The 23,282-nt window shown below is 34.9% G+C and overlaps 2 protein-coding genes across 5 annotated transcripts in view; one reads left to right on the top strand and one right to left on the bottom strand.

Moving 5' to 3' along the window:
• The window catches only part of LOC117784764, a 38,215-nt gene that overhangs the window by 3,059 nt on the left and 11,874 nt on the right, over positions 1-23,282 (bottom strand). For all 4 annotated transcript variants that reach the window (XM_034622580.1, XM_034622587.1, XM_034622595.1 and 1 more), the window contains exons 2-3: positions 2,486-2,574; positions 1,920-2,427 (exon numbers count right to left, since the gene is read on the bottom strand). In XM_034622580.1, coding sequence (XP_034478471.1) covers positions 1,920-2,427; positions 2,486-2,534 — 557 coding nt within the window. In that variant the 5' untranslated portion in view covers positions 2,535-2,574. The remainder of the gene's footprint in view (positions 1-1,919; positions 2,428-2,485; positions 2,575-23,282) is intronic.
• LOC117784756 lies at positions 9,232-11,087 on the top strand. The gene is made up of 3 exons (XM_034622568.1): positions 9,232-9,246; positions 9,367-10,645; positions 10,703-11,087. The coding sequence occupies exons 2-3, from the start codon at positions 9,386-9,388 to the stop codon at positions 10,823-10,825; spliced, it is 1,383 nt and encodes a 460-aa protein (XP_034478459.1). The 5' UTR covers positions 9,232-9,246; positions 9,367-9,385; the 3' UTR covers positions 10,826-11,087.

Here is a 23,282-nt window from a genome sequence, read left to right as displayed (position 1 = left end):
TCTAATAGTTACTGCAAAAATTGTGATTGCTAAAAATGACTATTTTAGCCACTTTTTCCTCGCTTTCATACAAAATTTTTCTGAGATCATCACATAAAAAAAAATCAAAAAAGACCGGCCATTGATGCCAAAATGACTACCCCTGTATCTTAACAAATAAAAAAGTTCTTAATACTTAATGTTGACAGATCGTTCCTATATGAGACAGCTATATGAGATAGGAAGCAATACCAGATACACAACCCAACAATACACAAAACAACATTTTTCATATTAGTGGCTGATGCTTAACCGATTCCTCCTATGTCAGCTATATGATATAGTTATGCGATTTCATCCAAATATGGTCAGGTTGTTGAAGACAAGAAGACAACAACACCGTATAGTAGGGTTCAAAACATATTATACAAATTGTATCAAAATGTTTTGAGTTTTCTAAAAATTTTAAAGTAAAACTAGTCGGAAAGGTTTTAGTCGAGATCCCGACCATAGAATATATATAAAATATAAATTCAATATATAAGACCTTAACCACCTTAACCAAAAATTGCTTGGAATTTTTGTGTATGTTTACAATAAAAAAAAGTACTTTACAGAAGTTCAATGAGTCGGGAATTTTTGTTGGTAAGATGTTTAAAGTTGTTTTGTAACAATAAATCTAAATTTGATTTAAAAACGAAGATTTTTCTTTAATTCAAGCTGTTTGTGATGACCGTCTGTGGACGGTCTTATTAGTTTAGGTGAAAAAAATTTTCCCACTTCCAATATTTTGAATCAAATGTATACATGTTGGCGAGGGTGTTTTAATGTTTTTATTGTTATATGACAATGTCACGATAAATCGGAGCAGGTAGAGTCTGCGTTAATGGCAAAAAATTCAAAATCAAATCCGAGAAATTTGATAAGGAAAGCGAAGATCTACCCCCGCCGCACTGCCAACTACCAGCTTTGCCGTTGGTAAGAAAGCAGTTCAACCAGTGGAAAATGTGAAATTCGATTAAATAAACCAATTTTTGAATGATGATTAAAAAACTGTGAAAAAGTCCGATACCACTTAAGTTTTTGTTTCTCGAAAGCAAAAAACTACTTAAAAACTAAAATATATATGTATGATTAATTTTTACTATTTTTTTAACTGTTTCGGCCAAAGAATTGAGCATTAACTTTAATTTAAAGCGTTTATTTATATTTTAATTAAATTTAACTTTTCTCCACTAACCCACTAAGACCGTCTACAGTCGGTCATTTAACTTTTCGCCTGGCGCTTTCAGGTGAACTGTTTTCGACAAACCAACATCAAATTCGTGTTGCTCAGCCCATAATCTCAGATAAATATTCTGCGTATGTCGATTCCATTGGTTTAAGGGTTAAAGAAATAACCATATGAAAACAAGTGGGAAAGGCCGTAGTCGAGATCCCGACCATAGGATAACCGTTACTTATTTCAATATATTTGAAAGTACTTTAAAGAAGTTACTTGTATTACTTTGAAAACATTAAATCGCCATAACTGCCGTTCTACTTGTCCGATCATGATGCGATTCAGTGGGATAATAGATTACACTAATTGATAACGCTAATTCTTAAATTTTAAACAAACTTGATCTGCGTGGAGTATATAGAAATCTGTGCCAAATTCGGTTACATTATCTTTTATAGTCTCTGAGATCCTTTTGTTTATGCAGATGGACAGACGGACATGGCTATATTGACTCGGCTGTTGATACTGATCAAGAATATATATACTTTATAGGGTCTCCCTGTTACATACGTTTCAACGAACGCCCTTTTACCCTTTTACTAATTTTTAAGTAACGGGTATAAAAACGCAATTTTCGTAATTCAAAAATAGATTGCTGTAAAACTACTGACTTCACTAAATTTTCTAGTTGCTGTATATTGTAAGATGAGCCACTCACCTTGTGCTACGACTAAAATTCGTATAGTTGTTAAGCTGTTCCGCCGGCGAAACAACTGCAAAGTCCGCTGAGCGCTTGAATTCGAACTGATTGTGTGACTGTATCATCTTTTCAATTGTCTCCTCCTTGTCGTCGTTTCTATTTTCGTCTATTTCTACGATTTCATCCCTATGGAGTTCAACACCATCGTCGTCGGGGGAGTCAGATAAAGGTGATTCCATGACATCTGCACTCCCCAGCTGGCCATCTTCTGTATAAGAGTGAGTGACCTTTGATGTCGCCGTTGTCTTAATCGTTAAGTCCATGATATTCGTCTGTGTGGCCGTAGCCCAAGTCTGGCTCGCCGTGGTTTGATATAATTTTGTTGTTTGCCGATGCGCATCAGCATCATGATCCACTGTTTTTAACCGGTCCGCCGCCTGTCCCTCCAGTTGTGTAGTGGATTCTTGGCTTATGTCCTGGCTGGGATATGTTTCCACAGTTGTGATGCCATTGGGCAACAGTTGTACTACAAAAGGGACATGCGAATGAAAAGGAATAAGGCTCAGATTTGATAGAATGCCTACCACTCAGACAGGTTATCCAAAACCAATGGGACCACCAGTAGAAAGTCATGATGCTGCCCGCTCTGTAATTTTGGAAGGACTAATTGGCGCTGCAAGATAAAATAAATGTGCCAAATTGAGTGAGTGAGCTTTTGTATTTAGAATCGTTTTTCGATGATCGCATTAAAGTAAACTCAATAATAACACATATTGCTCATCCGCAGCATGAGTCACAGTTGCTTTAAATGCAAAAGGCAGACATTAACAAAAACAAAGCGGTGATGAAGTCATCGACTCATTGACCAGTCGTGGAATCGCTTTATGTTTTTTTAAAACAAGTTTTGGGAATCATTGTGCAGTGTCGCCTATGACCAGGCCAGTCATTGCCACTTTTGGTACCCGAAATTCGCCCAAAAAAACCGACTTGCCGCTGTTTTTTTCTTAAGTTAGGTTTATTTATAGCACCCGTTTTTAAAATCAGTGAAGAGTGCCATTCACGCTTTCCGCCCACGACCCCGAAAGCAACCGCGCCCACTTTGAGCGTCCATGGAGATGTAAACTTATGAAACTCACGACTTTAATACTCTCCTCTTTGTCTTAATAGTTGTAGTTCAAATGCCATCTTTTTAGATCCAGAATTTACAATCATATCATGGTACAATCCCACTGTCGTCACGCTTTTGTATTTAGCGTATTGCTTGTAAGCGTCAAATTCATGTTATACTATCTTAACATAGAGTTAACGTACAAAACGATGGCTCGTGTTAGTGAAACACATTCTCAACAGATTTAAGTTATACCCGTACCTCGTAGATTATGTAAAATCTTACATATAATTGGTTAATAAAATTAAAAAAAAAAAAATGTAACAATAAAATAAGCCGGTTCGAGAACCGAAATTAAGTGTTGGTTTATAATTCGAGCCACAAAGCCAAACCGTTTACAACATTATGGAGGTTTACAGCCTTGTTATGTAAAAATTGTAGGAGTTCAAGTGAATTAAAAAAAATTTTTTTTAAGATTTTATTAAAAAAATCCAATTCATATGTTAGAGTCTTCAAAAAGTTACCGATTGTAATGTTTTAAAGCTAAAAAGCTTTAAAAATATGAAAATTAAATACATTAAAGAAAATACAAAAAAATATTCGTGTATTTAATGATCGAAATAAAACTCTGGGATCAGGGGCTACTGAAACCGTAAACCGAACCAAAGTAGTTTAAACCACCGACCGAGTCTTCTCCCAAATTGAGTCTTTTCCCAAAATATTGGAGGTCTTTAGCCAAAAACCCGTAAAAAAAAAAAAGGTAAACAACTAGTCGGAAGGGCTATAGTTGAGATACCGACCGTAAGATACCCGTTACTTATCTCAATATATATAAAAGTACTCTAGAGAAATTACTTGTATTGATTTAAAAACATTAATTCGCAATTACTTCCTTTTTACTTGTCCGATCTCGCTGCAATTCAATGGAATAATAGATAATAATAATAGATAACGTTAATGATCACAAAAAACGTATTATCTTCAAAATACTTCGCGATTAGGGGGAGGAGAGGGGCGTGGCGTACATTTAAAACAAACGATCTGCGTACGGTTTATAAAATCTGTGTGCCAATATTGGTTACTCTATCCCTCATAGTCTCTGAGATCCTTTTGTTTAAAAAAACAAACGTGTTAAAAATTAAAAAAAAATGTTTACCTGCTCCAACGCCGTTGGGATCTGTGTGTGAAAGTTTGGTATCTCTATCTGTAATAGTCTCTGAGATCTAGAAGCTCACTCAGATGGACAGACGGACATGGCTATATCGACATGGCTGTTGATGCTAATCAAGAATATATATACTTTATAGTGTCGGAGATGCCTCCTTCTCCCTGTTACATACATTCCAAAAAAGACAATATACCCTTTTACTTATTTTTTAAGTAACGGGTATAAAAATCATAATTTTCTTAATAAAAAATGATGGCTCTGAAACTACTGATTAAGATCTTAGACTGTGCTTGAATGAAGTACAGAAATATTTAATAGCTTTTAAAAATTGAAGCTTTTGAAAATCGAGTTTCGCATTCTCGAGTAATGATGACAAATGTCGGCGCACCTTTAAAACACGGTAACAAAAAAACAGGCAAATTTAAAAAAATTCTAAAAAAAACTCTGCCATAGAAAAAATATATGTTTTTTGTCATATGGGGCCCCATATCTATACAAAAAAGTTGGTTTGGTTCAGTTCAGAAGAAACAAGGGGGATCCGATACCCTGTGCCCAGGTACTCTTTTATAAAAGTTGATTTTCGACCAATTGTTCCTATGGCAATTATATGATACCAGAATCAAAATGTAAAAAATCAACTTAAATTCATATTTTAACAGTTTGGTTTGATATCTCAAAAAACAAAAAACTTTTTCATACCAAGTCTTAATTTTCGATTGAGCGTATCTATTGCAGCTATCTGATATAGTGGACCGATCCTAACCAAGTTTGGTCAGGATGTTGCCTAGAGCTATTAGACAAAAAAAAAATTGTACATACATTAGGGTGCATCGATTTGTATGGACCAAAAAAAATTTTAAAATGGTGACCCGAATTCTTAATCTACGGTCAATTCTAAGATGTTTTCACCAAGTTCTAAAATCAATTCCTAGTCCCCGTTTCTTAAGTTAAAAAACGTATTTTTTATTTAATTCTTATCATGAATTATAAGCATATCTTTATATCTGTTTTTAGTCCGATCTTGACAAGATTGTTATCAAAACTCTTTTTAGGACCCGGACTTTCGATTACAAAGATCAAAGACCAATTGTCTTTAAAATATAATTCTCGTCCGTGCAAGGATTAAAAACACAAAAATTTTCAACTCAAAAAGCGGGGAATTGTTATTGATTTTAGAACTATGGTTACTTGGTAAAAATAAATCTATGCACCCTAATATACATACTCAAATTATTCTTAAATTTATTCAGAAAAAAGAAGATCAACATTCATATTAATATTTAAAATATAAAAATCGAAGTAGCCGAGTGTTGTAATCGCGTTTATATTGTAGTAACATTTAATTAATTTTAGGAAACATTTTTGATATGTTTTTAAAGGAATTAACTTTGTTTTGTTTATTTGCTTAAAAAATGTGTTGCTAAACAGAAATTGTAGGGGGTGGAGGGGGGCGCCGACAAAATCTTTGACCCGCGAGCAACTTTTCGTCGCAACGGCGCTGGCTCTATGGGCTGGTGGAGTCATTGGGCCATACCTCTTCCGAAATGATGCTGAAGAGTCAAGTACCGGTAATGGAAACCGGTATAGAGCCATGATAACCGACTATTTTGTTCCCGAATTGGATGGTCTGAATGTGGATGAGATATGGTTCCAACAAGACGTAGCGCCGCGGCGCTACATGCCACACAGCGCATGCCACACAGCGCACGTCACACTCGATTTATTGAAGGGAAAATTTGCGTAATGGACCTGTCAATTGGCCACCAAGATCGTGTGATTTGACACCATTGAATTATTTTCTTTGGGGATATATGAAGTCGCTTGTCTACGCCAACAGACCACAAACGTTAGGGGACTTGGAAGCCAACATTCGTCGCGTTATTGCCGACATACGTCCCCAAATGCTCGAAAAAGTGCTTGAAAATTTGACCTCTAGACTTGGGTATATTCGAGCCAGCCGCGGCGGCCACATGCCGAAAATCATATTTAAACATTAATGGCATAAAATTGTCCTTCCAATAAAGCCAAATTGATGGATATCAAAACGAATTTCTTGTGTCTTATTTCAATTCGCTCTATAAACACCCTTAAGAAACGAAAATTTAATTTATTTTTTTCGTGTTTTCCTTGAGTTTTAAAGTGAAAAAAAGCTTAAAAAAAAAAATAAAAAAAAAAAGCTAAGCAAAATGTCATAATTCAGAAATTAATAGCTTTAAAACTACTGGTTTAATTCTAAGACTGTATATTAATAAAATATAGATATATTCATTAGCCTTTAAATAAAGTAAAGCTTTTGAAAATCGGTTTTGGACAGATTTAAAAAAAAAAAATCTAAAAAAAAACTCTGCCATAGAAAAAAAATGCTTTCCGTCATTTGTGTCCCCAAATCTATCCAAAAAAATGAGCTTCCTTTGTTTAATAGGCAAAAAGTTCAAATTTGTTGCCTAGTGTTATCGAGTACTTTAACTCGATGATTTTTTGACGATCTATTGTGTTGATTTAATAAATTTCCATAAAAAATCGACAACTCACTGGGGATTGCTCATCGTAGCTGATTTGCAGAATTAAGTTTAGTCGTTCAATTTTTGATGGGCGTCCGTAATAAATAAACTACAATATTGTCAAAGTTTGAATTAGGCATGAAAACGATGCAACAAAAATAAGATTTCCAATAAAAGTACGTGTGTATTTTGTGATTACAATTGCGTTTTCAAATTAAACTTTTTTTTGTTTACAAAAACTCGATATTTGCAAATCGATCTACTGTTTTCCGATATATCGACAGCTCAAAACTTATTTTCGGTGTTTTCTATTTCGATATAAAACTCGATCTTAAGTTTGGATTTACATCACCAATACAAAGCCTTGTTCTTTGTCCCTTAAGATAAAGATAAATTATCTGGCTTCAGTTCCGCTGGTGCGGTACTAACATTTATGTGGTGTTCAATGTAAGGACAGCCATTAGAGAAATCTCAGCTGTTTCTTGTGCACACAAGAGATAATACATTGAATTAAAAATGGCGAAATGTAAAATGAAAAGAAGACGCTTGGACTTCTTTAAATCAGACGATAAGATAAAATTGATAAAATAAGTGTAGAAGTACACCATCATATACGACTTGGATGAAAAAAGCATTTCTTTGCAATTTTTATAGATTGACCCAATATGCGCGTTGCCTGTGTTCCTCTTTCAATATGGGCAATATGCCAACAATCCAAACAATATATCACTTTTTTTCGCTTCTCACAAACTTTAGTGAGTACCTTTAGCTTGATATTGTGTTATATCGAAAATAGAAAAAGCCACGAATCAAAAAACTTCTTATTTTCTTAAGAATAATAATAATAATTATAATGATAATAATAATAATTATAATAATAATAATAATAATAATAATAATAATAATAATAATAATAATAATAATAAAGGGTCAGTTATACTAAATAAATACTGAATGCATTGATTAATATGCTGCCGATACATGGTATAGTTAAAGAGTGTTAGACGAAATAATTATGAATTCAGTTATTCAGTAATCAATGGCAGCTATGTGCGCTGGTTTTAAGATAAAGCAAACGTGAATCTGTGAAAGTTCAAATGAACCCAAGGCTGAGTGCGGGTCAGTTATTTGTAAGCCAATTTATAATCACATTTCGAAAGGGGTCAAGCAAAATATTGAAACAAAATGCAAAAGCTAAAAGAAACTGAAGCACTTGCGGTTTCATATGAGAAAGTAAAATACACAACCAACATAAAAGTAGTACAAGTGCAGCTCATGTGTGTGTTTGTGTGAGTGGGACTGCAATAATGGCACACAAAAACAAGTGCCACATTTAAGAAACAATATATTAACCTACTACCTCAACAAGGCAACAAACTAATTGTAAAGACGGCAGGCCAAATGACAACAATTATATACAGTACAGCATACTTATTATGCAAATGCCAAGACATGATGTTGCACTGTGGGCGTGGCATACACAGTGATAGAAAAGACAATAGAAACGATAACGGGGTTCTGTAAACTTAATGTAACAAACAAAAGTTGGATTTTTTTTATGGGCCGAACAATAAAGCCGTCTGTAATAAATCGCAGAAAACTCTTGGTTTTTAAAAGTGATTTATAAAATAAAAATATATTCATATTAGTAATATTTCTTTATTTTTGTAGGTTTTTATTTAGTTTTTCATATCAGTGACATGTTCACCATGACCCATGCTAATCCTAATAATAATATAAATAACGTATACAAATTTCGCGGAAATTTTAATTTTTAATTAATTAAAATTTTATCAAACAATTTTCTAATTCCCAGCGTTACCATATGGTAACAAGCAATAGACATTTACTAAAACTTAATTTATAGACAACATATGAACATTAGACTAACTTTAATATGATAATATTATTATAATATTCTAGGAGTAAATTGTTGTCTCTAGCTGATAAAAAGTTGATTGAAACAATCTCTTGAAGCTCTTTAATCGAAAAATGCGCATTAAGTTGCTCACTATATTCTGCAGTGCAAAAAAACGGCGTTTGGCAATTCGTCGCAAGTAAAGTACACTATATCTTATGACGTAGTGCACCGATTTTAAATTTGGTATATATAGAGCGAATAGAGCTAGTTTTTGCAGGAATAAGCACAGAAGCTTACCCAAACTCAAACTCCAGTCCCGATATCTTTTTATTAAATAATTAAATATTTTGTTTGTAATCTTAAAATGCCTGTTGTTTCTATTATTTTTTCTATCACTTTATGCATAAATAGTAGATATGTATTTACCAATACTATATGTTTGAATACATGTATGTGGTAAGAAATGCCGTCTGAGCACAACAAATAATGGGAAAGTTCACACTCACTTTCTAATGTCAGCAGTGCGGCACGCGATGTCACTGAGCAATGAAATTGTTTGAGAAATAATGTTGGAGAACTAGTACCTATACTAGGTGTAATCGTATAGATTGTGGCAAGCCTGGCCGCACATCTCATTTTGTTCTGATGGAAAAAGTGATGATGAAGTCACATCAGTCAGAATATAATTCCCCGAACTACACACAAATGTATGTATATTCAACAAATATCACACAAGTAACACGTGCCACGTTGATAAATCGGAAAAAAAAAATCATAGAATCATATATTTATACTATTATTAATTTTCGCGATATTTTTTACTGCAGTAAGAAAGTAAATTACTCGATGGAAAACTATCGACGTTCACAGAAGCCAAATGATCGGAGCACCAGGAGCAAAAAGCAGGACGATAACAGGCTCCGACAGTTGCGACTACTAATGATGAAATTACCGATGACCGACCAGCTGCTACTCTATCGCAACCATGATAATATACAGCTAATTTGTGAAGGCATTTGGAGAAACTCCTACAAGCGCTTAGATTTTCGACAGCTGGGGCGGGAGCTATGCGGCGAACCTTTGAGCTATTTTCTCAACAAAATGATGGATAATTTTCGGTACGTATATTTCACAGCAGATCGCCTGCAGGATAATCTAAATATGTTAGAGCATGCCGGAATCAAGGCACTCAATAATGTTCAGCATTGTGAGCTACTGATGTCTTCAGAGTCGCTGCCAAAGCGTTCAGACGAGAATGGTTCTGGGGACGCGGGCTTAGGGCGTGTTATTGGCATTGCAGCCGTTCTTGGCGGTTCAACGATGCCCCAGTGGCCGTTGCATGCCTTACCGAAAATGCTGCGCAATCTGCGTCGTCTGAAGGTGCACTGTGAGGTGCAGGTACATTTTATAGAGCAATTCCCTTTACTGGAGCTTTTGGTGCTTCATGGCGATGTGGCCCAATCAGCATTAACTGGTATATTGGAGCGCTGCAAACAATTAAAACGACTGTTCATCAAATTCAAGAAACTACCAGCGCATTTGCAGGGCATCGACAATTGTTCCCGTCTCCAGGATCTCTCATTGCCCATGACGCTCTTTCAGCAGGCTCGAGATCAAATATTGTCACTGCCACTGCTTCATTTGCTTGAGCTAACCGGTGGCCAGCAAACGCCCGAGATGACCATCGAGTGCTTGCGTCATGTGATTGGGGTGAAGTCAAATGCCATAGAGATCATTCAACTGAATTGCGCCTGCTTTGATAGCCCATTCTGGATACAGGAAGCTACTTTGGGTCGTTGCCACCGACTGCAGGGTTTGGTGTTGAACAATTGTTGTTTCGACGATCGCGAAATTAACGATCTTCATATTCCACGAGTGGTGAATTATCTTGTTTTGAGTGGCTGTCCAGATCTTAAAGAATACCAGTTGGTTGACATTATCAAAATATGCCCCAGACTCTCGGAACTGTACCTCATCGACTGCCCCCAACTTAGTGGCAAGGTGTTGCATGATATTTATCGTATTCGATGCAGCGAGAAACTCGATTATCCAATAAGTATTATCCTTAGCCGTTGCGATACCGTTGGCAATGACTATCAGGAAGCGGTATGTACATAGCAACAGTTGACTCTTAACGTTCAACATCAACATCATTTATTACAGTACGTCGATTACTGGTATTACAAGTTGTCTGTTCTGAAGCTGGATCGCTTGCTAGAGGAGAATCGACCCATCGAGGAGTTACAAATTTTTTTTTACAAGTCTAGAAACGAACCACTTAAATAATTAGTCGACGATTCATCTCCCATTCTTGAGAGATGTATTTTGCCCCAAGCAATAGTATCTATATATACATAAAAATGTCATTCGAACTGCATTTGTGAGTGCGGAGCTCCTTCTCCTGAAAAGAGCTGATTGGAGAGTCATCCGACATAACATAATTATTTTTGTTAATAATTTCTAAAGAGTTTCTACTTCAGTGAAGTGTACTAATTCTATGTTCGAGTAAAATAGTATACATACATACATAATTATTATATATATTTTAGCAAACTGTTGACTACATTGTATTCTGGTCACCAGCGGTTTCTCAATTAACAACTCTCCAACCCAAAGACAACACAACACAACAAAGACTGCAACAATGCCAAGTAATTACTTTATTTTTTTGGATTTTGGTTTTTTGTTTTTGTTTGCGTGTCTCTCTTTCCAACGAAGATGAAGAATAACAATTAAATTGTTTTACTTTTGCGTGCAGAGCTTTTTTCTTCGCATATTTTACCCAGTTTCTACATTTGCAGTGTGAGGTTGTCTGTGTGGGTGTGTGTATATATAATTTTACACTTCACTTATCTAACAAAAAACTTGATTTTACTAGTTGTGCGGCAAGGCCACATGCAAATCTTAAATGCTGGGACTGAGAACAATGCAAAATTTATGTCGCTAGATTTCACTTGGTTAGAGAGAATTCAGAGGTAAGGAAAACATGGGAAATACTGAGAGAGAGCGAGAGTGATAGAGAGGAAGAAATGTCACACACTTGACAATGCATGTCGTTTTTATTTGCAATACTTGGTAATATTCGAAAGCGAAACTGTGTGACAATTAAATGGACAAATGAAACCGGCAATTGTTTCTGTATAAACAAAAAAATGTTTTTAACTACCTCAATAGTTAAGTACAAAATTATTTGATGCTAATATTTCATATTAGAATTAAACGAAAATTCGTTTCCCAGCAACTAATTTGAGCTGTTTTTGTTTCCAAAAAAATCATCTTTTAAGTTGCCTACCCTGTATGTGTAGAGGCGTATAAGAACCACAGATTTTACTACAATATCGGCTTGTTGCACACTTGGCTAAGCACCCACTGAGTGTAAGCTCCAATTTAAATACAGAGGTGTATTGTTCCGTTTTGAATAACTCTGAATTGGTTCATGCCGCACTTCAGGCGCTTAGATTTATCATTATCTAGTTAAAAGACTATTACTGTACTGTAAGTACATGGTGTTTATTCTGCATACGCAGCATTGACCGGCCTAAAACTGATCCTCTATATTATCAGCTGAATGAAGGTTTATGTACTACATTATTTTTAGAACCACATTTAAATACGAGTTTGTGCTTGGATTTATTTTAGGCATTAAATGATTATTCCATGATAGACATTAGAGCCCTGCATGAGTGCACACTAAACAAAAAATTATCCCAAAACAAATCATAACATAACACTATCAATCCTCACACTGTCTGTAGAATGACTTTGTTTTTAAACTAACCTAAACCTAGTGTGAGTCTGGCTCACAAAAAATGATTTGATTGATAGAATGAAAAATCACAGTCTCTCCCATTAAAGCTTTCAAATACAAGCAACAGGTAATATTGACAAGCTCTCTATTGAACAGTATCAACACTGTCAAATTCTTTGCTCAGAGAAAAATTTATGATTTTAGTGATTTTCTTTGCTTTAAAAAACTTTTAAACCAGAAAAAAAGATAAATCGGCAACAGTGAAGCCGGCTCTACCACGGCTGCTCTCTTTCGGGGGTCATGCTTTTGATAGTATGTTTGCAAACGTCGTTTGGTATTTCCTTTTAGCGCTTGCCGAAAGAACCTAATACTGTTTGGCCCCTTACCAAATCGTGGACGTCACCTTATTACAAATTCACCTTGCACTAGTTATTCATTTCTGAAAATGTGTGATTCGCACATTCAACACTGAAATAGCTCAGCAAGAGCATAACAACGAGTGTGAGAGCAAACACTAGAGAGACTGTCCTAAAATCATAATGATTTTCGTAACACTACAAAATGAGTTGAGCCACACGACAGCTTAGCTTCGAGTCAATGAATTCAATGAATCAATAACTCATAAGGAGTTGAAATATTTATTTAAAAAAAAAAAGAGTAGTTTTGAATGTGTGCACAGTGTGATTTCTGACTATTAACTCGGTTTAGTGTGAGCTTGTGTAGGGCTCTAATAGACATATAAGTTTGATTTAATATTTTAGTGTGTATTGTATAAAATATATATCTTATATTTAACTTAAGTTATTAATTTAATATGCATCTTTTAAGTACTCTGTTTAATTTAAAATTGCGACGCTCTTTTAATACTTTTAATACATACTATATGTATCTGCATTTACAATAGGGCAAGTTGCGAGATGTTAAACCAACTTATAGCACCTTCATATTCGTGCAATTTGTTCAACAAATTTTTATAGATATTGTTTTGATTTGAATACCAACAAAAAGCACAACAACGGAGCAGTCAAAGGACTTTATTTACTTAAAGCCGTATTCCAGTGAGCGTTGTCCTTATGAAAAAATACTTTTAGAAAAATGTGTAAGTATGTATTTTTATAATTTCAGGCCGCATGATTAGCATGAGATAGCGTGTGAATTAACGGTCAAACGTGTTTAAATAAAGTAGTGCAAAAAACAATTTTTTGCTTTTTTTAAAATTATAGTTTTCTGAAAGTCAAACCATAAAATAGGAAAATACAATTTTATTTTCAAATTATGTATCGCTCTTTTTTTGTTGATAAAACAAAAAAATTACGCTTGACAGGTAATTTACGCCTTTACTTTAAAAAAAAATTATTTTAAATTTCAGACCAATGTCTCACAAAAGTTTAAGATTTTTGCCACCTACTTGGTTTCCTGAAATAAGCCAAAGTGAATCGTTGAATTCAATTTTCATCTCGTTTCGACTTATGTTCGACTTATGATTTAATATCAAAAGTACATATATAAAGTGCAGAATATTTCAATTTTCACACTTTATACTTACTTGCCTAACATAAAAATCCATACTTAATAAAACTTAAAATGCAATCAGCTGAAAGATTACACTTATCAACAAAATGATATCTACCTTGAAACCTGGCGTTTTCATACTTAGTCCAGAGACGTAACAGCCCGCTGTTTAATATTTGTATTTTGTAGTATTAAAAAAACCTGTACCCTGTTATTGGTCCTGTCGATTATCCTGACAAGGACGAACAAAAATAATGAAAGTTTTATGAAGAAGCTCAAAAAATAGTTGCTCAGGACGATTCGGGTTGATATCAAGGGCGTACGCAGGTATAGGCAGGGGGGCAGCTGCCCCTCCCCCTCCTAGATCCTTTAAAATAAAGAAATTTTGAAGAAAATTTTTATGTATTGTATTCCAAAAGGGAAAAATTAAAATAATGTACTTTAATAGATGCTAACACAGCTCAAAGTTATCAAAATCATTGCAATAAAAATTAAAAGAGTTTGCTTATGCTTGCGTAGAACCAAATGTTCCTGGAGCCCAAGTTGTCACCAGCATTTAACAAATATTTCTGTAATCAAACTTTTTTAATTTTTAAAAGCTATCATTTTTTAGAAGCTTTTCTCTAGAGGTGAGCGTGCGTTATTCAACATTAAAAATCACTCAGCCGATCTTAAGAGCATTATACTTTCACAAACTTATATAAATTTTTAAAACAAGAAAAATAATAATGTTTTTTCTCGCTACTGTGTTTACATAATTGGATTAATTAAGCCTTCGATAAGATATTAGACACTAAAATATATGGTGGAGAATAGGCTGGGCATATTTGCAAACCTGCCCAACGTGAATTGAGTGGTTTGTTTGGAATTATATTAATAATAATGCTTCATTTAAAATTCAAAAATATTTCGAGGACGGCAAAATGCATCTTGCTATAAGCTTTAATAAAACCACTGCAGTTTGATTGATGTTTTGTGAATTTTATTTTAAGTGATTTAAAAACATGCCTTCACTTGGAAATCAAAATTAAATTTTGCCAGTTAAATAATACTATTATAGAATCTAAATATGGGAAGTTTTTTTTATCCAGTAGGGAGCTCCGCCCCCTGCTCGATTCGATTGCGGTGATGTAGTTGAGCGCAGGTGAACAAAGAAGTTTTTTTTACGTATGGCAGGTATATGATATAGTGGGCCGATTTGAATAAAATTTGTTTGGGATGTCTAAGACATAGGCAGACACTTGCCAGTATTCACATATCACCACCAATTTTAAGACCCCGTACTTAAAAAAGTAAGTTGGTTATTAATTGTCTCGGTGTTTTGCGAACTACGCCCTCGAAAGAGGGAGTAAATTTTGCAGGATAGTTTTTTTTTTTAATTTTCGTGTGTCGTGTTTCGTATGCCGTCTGTCGCTTACGTTATAATTGACAGGCCAATATCTGCGTAAATATATAAAATTAAAATTTAATAATTTTGGTGCAGATGCGGTTTTTAACTATGAACACATTTGTATCAAAAAATAAATTTCGGAAAAATGGCGACTACGTATTTATGCAAATAAGGCTCGATATATACTTTGCGGGTCTGGCATGCCTCCTTCCCGTACAGGGTATTAAAATACATACTAAAAAATTGCTCTTTCAACTTTCAATCAATTGAAGGTCCAGAGTTTCAATTTTATTATGTTATTTTATGTGATGTGATACCAATTTGAATGGATTTTAGAAGTTAAAATTTTGCTAGCCAGAGTGTAGGGGGGGTAAGTGCCCCCCTCTGCCACCCCTGCCTACGCCCTTGCTGAAGAGCGTACGTAAATTAAATTTTTTTTTTTCTATTGGATTGTACCACTATATCACATATGTAGATGACATTGGAACAATCAGTCGAAAATATAATACAGCGCTCTGCAAGGGCATCAAATCTTTGGCGTGCCAAACGGCTTACAAGTGTCCACTGTCAAGTGCGCCTAACTGTAGCCGCACAACACCGCGAGCAGGGGTGGATCTCCCTGTTTTTAAATATGTTCTGAAATATTTACAGAATGGGGCAAAAAAGCCACATCAAAGTGAACAAATAAGTCATTGTGTCTCGCTTGAAACAGGCATGCCTAGCCCAACGCCCAAGAGGTACGTTTTGTTTTTGCATTTTCCAACAAGATGGGAAAACGGCAATCGTATACATGAACGGCACCCAGCATACAAAATACCAATACATGTAAAGAATTAAGTGTGTGTGCACTGCGTAGAACCTTCTCTCTTCTTTCTATTTGTCGCTGCTCTCGCGAGCAAACTGACCAACAACAGTTTTAACGATTTTGTTTTTGTCTCGCGCTCTCATTCTCATGGGCTTTATTGTTGCGCGAGCAACGCGCTGCTAATCCGAATGTTAATTGTTGTTGCCTTGTCGGCCAGCTTGCACTGAAAGAACTCTTATTTTCTGTTTAACTTTTACTTACTTTTTCAGTGCAACAAAAAAACTGATCGCTTCAATGTATTTGTGTTTTTGTTTGTGAGTTTTGGTGTTTGCCCAACCGTATGCTGAGTTTGGTTTAAAACATATCATCATCTAATTTGTATTTTATTTAATAGCTTAGCGGCTATCACGGCTGCACGAAAAAAAACTGTAAGCCACTGTACTTGTTACTCCCAAAGACTCTGGCAACAAAGACCAACATCGTACAAGTTAACGACTACTGGCAAATGAAATCATTAGTCTTCTCAAATGTCATTACCACTAAATTGTTTTGAATCGTTCGCTTGTTTGTAAATGATTTGCAGAGTTTGCGTTCATTCAACTTTAACATCCACATCTAACATACACCAACAGCAGGTTAAGTCCGTTGTTTACATTATCCAACCGCATTGTAGTAAAACCTGCTAATATCCGACAAAGCAAATTTTACTGCGCACCAAATGTGGCCAATGAATAAGGTAGTGTCAAATTGAGATGTTTCAGTAAAAACTTATAAATAAAGCGACAACTTCCACATTTCGCTTATTACATTTGCCAAATATTTTGTAAACTACTTAAAAATTCTTGAGATTAGACATGTGCAACAACAAAGACGTCTGCGAAAACCTTCTTAACACCGCAAATGTTATTAAGTCGCGTAGACTACGTTATACCCTAGCCATGTATTCTCATTCATTGACTGCCTGGCAATAACTCAAAGGCCAAACAGTACGAGATACATTTTAGCTGTAAACAACACCTAGTAAAACAATGCATGGGCAACACAATGTTACATCAACTAGTATGCTAAAAAATTGTTTCTCAATGGGCAAACTTTTCATGGGCAAAATTTACATATGTATGTACATATATTCTTACTCAGTGGGCCAATACGAACCTTTATATTAAATTTTTGAGTTAATAAAATCACACCTCCACACGAAGTAATTATAACTTGCTTATATTTTTTAATAAAAATAATCATTATTTAAAAAAAATTAAACTCAAGGGATAATCATTACTCTTGAGTTGTATTTTTTTTCCAAAAATAATGATTATGGTCTAAGTTTTATTAAAATACCTTAAACCTTATAATTATCATTGAAGAAAAACATAAAATTATTGAAATGTAATCATTACCATGTGCATTTTATAACACAAATCAAAATATTTGTCGTACTCAATTAAATCATGTATTCCAAGAAACTTATCTGAAGAAAATTTACCAAAGAATGAACGCCTCACAAGTTTGAGATCATAAAAAAGGAAAACTACATTCATTATATTTAATATAACTCAAACTAGTCGGAAAGGCTATAGTCGAGATCTCGACCATAGGATACCCGTTACATATTTCAATATATATAAAAGTACTTCAAAGAAATTACTTGTATTGATTTGACAACATTAATTCGCAATTACTGCCTTTCTACTTGTCCCATCTAGCTGCGATTCAATGGGATAATAGATAATATTAATTGGCGATCTCACGGATGTACAAATGGTCATGGCTATATCGACTCGGCTGTTGATGTTTATCAAGAATATATATACTTTATGGGGCCTGAGATGCCTTCTTCTCCCTGTTACATACATTCCAACGAACACAATATACCCTTTTACTTATCTTTTAAGTAACGGGTATAATTAGCGTTACATATCAATTTAAATAGGATTCTTCAAATTATGATAATATAAATATATCAAATTAAATCAGGGGGCTCCAACTTAAATGCATATTCTAACAGTTTGGATAAGATATCTCAAATAAGAAAAAATTTTTTCAGACTATAAGTGGATTTTTGACCGATCGGTCGTATGACAGCTATATGATATAGTCGCCCGATTTGAACGAACTTCGGCCAAGATGAACAAAACCAAGTTAAATGCATATTCTATCAGTTTGGTTATGACATCTCAAAAAACAAAAAACTTGTTCATACTAAGACTAAATTTTTTATTGATCGTCTCTATTACAGCTATATGAGATAGTGGACCGATTTTTACCAAACTTGGTCATCCCACATGCATATTCTACCAGTTTGGTTCTGATATCTCAACAAATAAATAAACTTTTGCATACTAAAATTTTATTTTCGATATATCGTTCCTATGGCAGCTTTACGATATAGTGATCCGATCCAAAAATAGAAACAAACTTGATCTACCCATGGTATCCAGGAACCTACATACCAAGTTTGAAATCTCTAGCTCTTATGGTTTCTGAGATCGACGCGTTCAAACAGACGGACGGACATGGCTCAATCGACTCGGCTTTTGATCCTGATCAAGAATATATATCCTTTGGGGGTCTGCCACGCCCCCTTCTGCCTGTTACATACATTCTGCCAAACACGTTATACCCTTTTTTGTCCATTTTCAATTTGATTTGCTGCCTTGGTTTTAACGATCTTTATAATTATACAAAACACACCTTATTTTCACGACGACAACAAAATGTATGTGATTACATGGCCTGGCGCTCAGATTGAGTATACATCACGTAGAGCGTCAAAACAAAGACATTGACGTCATTGTCGGTCAGCAGTCATTGCATCAATTGGCAGCAAGCTGAACATAAAATTGAAGGTTAGCCAACACAGTCGTCATGGCTACAGACCGAGACTGAAGTCGGAGTTGTAGTTGAAAGCTAAGAGCAGACGCTGTCGCCAGCAACAAATTGTGAGATTCGAATCGGTTCTCAAGGTGTCGTTAAAGCACAGCTGACTGTTGTTCCAACTTTCATAAGTGAATTTTTTAAATGAGATTATTGACTGAGACATGTACTCTTACCAACATATTATTGATGTATACGCATGCCAAATGAACACTGTATTAAAAATTTGATGTATTTCTCATAAGGACATGTCATGGCTCTAGTCACGTTATTAAATGGCGAAAAGAGAGTCGACCAAATTTTGAATTTTGATACGCTCGCTATTCATTGAACAGTACCAATTCCCAATTTGCAGGCACACACAATCAAAAAACAGAAACAAATATTTTACCCCTTACTCCAATCCCTTCAGCTAGTTTCCCCTATCGCTTCCAACCGTTTTTATTTCCATTTCAATATCTATTACCGCGGTACAAGATTACACACACTTTTACTTTCGGCATTCGCTAATTGCGCTATTTAAACAGCGGGCGAGCATGGGCTACTTTCCAAAACATTTTCTCGCCATTATAAAATTGCTAACAAAAGAAAATTTTGTTAAATATGCTGGCAATCGGATTACCTCTGTGACATAATGACGGACATTGTGATGTATCATAATTTATTATAATTAATTGTAATTAAATAATTGACCGCCTCGTTTACATGAACGGGTAAACTAAAAATAAAGTGCTTAAATGCATTTGTCGAAGTACTTGTTTGCAATAAGCAACCAGAGAATGTTCGCATCGTAGCACAGACAGGGGTCTGCATACAACTATATGATCATCGACTTAACGCAAGCCTGAACCACCTTTTACCACATCTTTCCTGCTTTTCTTTTGCATCTTTTTTCCTATCTTCGTATGCGGATATTAACACTTTAACTAATTCAAACACATTGGGGAAGTGGACGTTATTGCTTCCGTCACGAACCTAACAGACGTAGATTTTCAGAAGTCAGAAGGAGGCATCTGCGTTCCTATCATCAGTTTTAGTAATCGAACCAAATTAGCTTTGTCCGTTTGTTTGTATGTGTAAGTGTCCAGTCGGAATCAATGTAGAGAGTAATATCCATGCAGTCTGCACAGAAGCGAACCATTAGCAGAGATCACATTTCTCCAGCCGCCTGTTGTAAACGGCGAGTTCTGCAATCGCAATCTTTCGATGCATGGTATGAACTCCTTACAGCAGACATAAGCCCTTTTGTGCAATTTAACTTTGATTAATTAATAACATTTTTCAAAACTTTTCAAAATTTATTCTGAAACTTTATTATGCCGAAAAAAATAATTTTAATAACACTGTGAGAATTTTTTTTTTTAAACCCCGTACTCCAAATAAGTACAGGGGTCTATTAAGTTTGGTTTAAAGAACATGTGCGTAACAGGTAGAAGGTATTCTTGATCAGCATCAATAGCCGAGTCGATATAGCAGTGTCCGTCTGTCCGTCTGTCTGTATGAACACCGAGATCTTAGAGACTAAAAACAAACTTGGTATGTAGGTTCCTCGTTATTACAGGCAGATCAAGTTTGTTTCGTTTTTTTTTATGGGACCACTTTATCATTTAGCTATCATAGGACTGATCGGTCGAAAATCAAGCGAGCATCAATCATCGAACATGACTAGAGTCAACGGTTTCCTTCCATACCGGGTCATAGGAATCAAACTGGATCATTACTTTTTAGCTTTCTACCAAATTTGGTGACAACACTCCAAGAGCCATTGAAACTACAGCATTGAGATTTAACACACATAATGGGGGACAATACTTCCGGATTTCATTGAATCGGATTTTTCAGTTTGTTTTTTCCATATTTTTATCCAAAAAAAGCCACACTGTTTATTTTTAAATCAATCAATCATGGCAAAAGCCCTATCAACTATTGTCGAATAACAAGATAATTACAAAAAAAAAAAAATGTTATTTTTTTCATTTCCGTAAGCTGTTCAGAATTCTTATACGCAGATTCCGTACAGTTTTGTACGCGTAATATAGTTAGAGTTTCGGATAGTCGGTATGCTGTGACGGTGCGCATTCATTTTCACAAGTACAGAGACATATGCACACAAAACCCGCGCAACCGTACGTATGAGTAACGACAACTGAATTGACGGCTTAACAAGAATTACGCAACACAACGACAGGGCGACTTGGGCGGAGACCGATCCGGAAAGGGGGCAGCCTCATTAAATGTTTAGAGTGTAATGTAAGCCATGCTAATTTTTGCACTGGCCGCTCTCACGTCTGTTGCATTCGCGTTGTATAAGCGATATAGGATAAGTTCTATTATTGTTTTCGTTGTACAGTATAATTAACTGACATAATTTACTTATGGCTATACCCGTTCTTGTTGCAAATGAAATGCAAATGACACTGCACCTGCTCAAGGATTAGTTTGTATCCCTAACAGTACTTCATATTCCAAACCTCTTTACGAGGTAAATGTTAAGTGACAAAAGTTTTTCCATACCCCAAATTTCCTGATACCCAATTTTGTGACGAACAATATTAAATTTTATATAACATATAAATTTAAACAAAAAAATATAAATTTAAAAAAAATTCAATTCGGCACTGCGTAAAAACAAATTTTTAAGTAACAAGAAGCTTAACCTTGTTGCGCATGGTGCAGAATTTAATTTTCTTAAATTTATATATTTTTGTTTTAAAGATATAAGAAATTTTTAAATTTCATATGCATCTGACTTTGATACTTTGAAAGAAGGATTTTAATATGCTTACTCCAAATTTAAAAATCCATTCACAATTACATCAAAGTAGGATACCCTGTGCTCAGGCAGTTAGAAGCCGTTCGCCACTCCGAAGATTTGAGGCATTAAATTTTCGCCAATGACAGCTATATAATAAAGTCAGCCGTAATGCTTAAAGCTTGGTCAGAATGCATAAGACTAACTTTAACGCATATTCTGTCAGATTCAGATATCTAAAAAAAACAAAAAAAGTTTTTCGAAATAAAACCGATTTGAAAAAAATTTTGGTCAGAATGTATTAGACTGACATAAGTGCATTATCTGTCAGATTGGTTGAGATATCTAAAAAAAAAAACAAGTTTTTCGTACTAAAACGTGATTTTCGACCGATCAAAAAATGGATTTTTTGAATAAACAGCTAGTATCTTCCAAGCCCCTCGGTTAAAATTTATGTATCATATACCAAGAAATTACGAAATTTTACGTATCACAGCATATTAAAAATAAATAAAAATCGTTAGAGCCGTTGTGTCATAAATTGCCCAAATGTAAGCTAAAAAACCTCATTTCACCTGTTTAAAGGCACGCCCAAAAGACCAAAGTACCTTTCCAAGAAGTCGTAGAACAAACATTTTTAGATTTTAGAAAAGAATTAAATCCCCATCATTATGTCTTTCTGAGTTAAATTGTTTCTTGATATTTTCTTTATTATTAGATCGTGATGAAACTTGTATGGCACTTCGAAACTTCAATGCTAGCCATGTTTGCCAAAACAAAAATTTATAGTACTAATATTGAACTAGTTTTTTGGTGTTTGTCATATCGTTTTATCGACTTGGCTTATAAATTTCCTACAATTGTATTGATATCAATAGTAAGTAACACACCCCTGTGGGTCTGAATGTTTCTTTGCTTGATTGTCCCTGATGTTGTAATTTCTTGACGTTTTGTTGGTAGTTTTTTAATAATTCTGCCAGCGTCAACTGGCTGCTGCTTGTTCGCACTTTAAAAATATGAGTCTATCACTGCGGACGGCAGTTCGCGCTAGTGACGAAAGCAGCACGAAAGCAGCTAATTTGGAAAATTTGCTATGACTGTCCGATCAGATCGAGTTGTATACTGATCGAAACGTTTAGTCCTAACTTACAAAATGACATACTAAAACTTTTTCTAATTCACCTGGTCCATGAGATACGGGGGTGCAAGTGGGAGGGGAAAAATTTGCAGCTAATGGGGCTGTTGGGGCCTTTTGGTTAAATTTTTAATTTTTTTGTAATTAAAAATACGCGTCAATTGATACCTCGATCACCTAAATCCGACATCTGTTTCAAAAGATAAGTAAATTTGAAATTTTTAGTGCACCAAATTTGGTCAAGTTGTATAAGATGATACGAGGCACATATATCATTGTAGTCTCTGAGATCTAGGTGTTCATACAGCAGCACTAAAGGACATGGCTATATCGACTCGGCTGTTTATGCTGATCATGAATATATAAAATTTATGTGGTTTGCCACGCCTCCTTCTGCCTGTTACGCACTTTTTTTAAACAAACATGGTAGGACCCTGTATTTATACCTGTTACTTAAAAAATAAGTAAAAGCGTATATTGTGTTAGTTTTAATGTATGTAACATGGAGAAGAAGGCATTTCCGACCC

This window comes from Drosophila innubila, chromosome X (assembly GCF_004354385.1).
Source record: "Drosophila innubila isolate TH190305 chromosome X, UK_Dinn_1.0, whole genome shotgun sequence".
Lineage (NCBI taxonomy): Eukaryota > Metazoa > Arthropoda > Insecta > Diptera > Drosophilidae > Drosophila > Drosophila innubila.
This window is presented reverse-complemented; position numbering and strand designations above follow the sequence as displayed.

Coding starts and splice junctions, on each gene's coding strand:
- LOC117784756 (XM_034622568.1), top strand. CDS start 9,386: ATGGAAAACTATCGACGTTCACAGAAGCCAAATGATCGGAGCACCAGG. Junction 10,646..10,702: donor GCAATGACTATCAGGAAGCG/GTATGTACATAG, acceptor CATTTATTACAG/TACGTCGATTACTGGTATTA.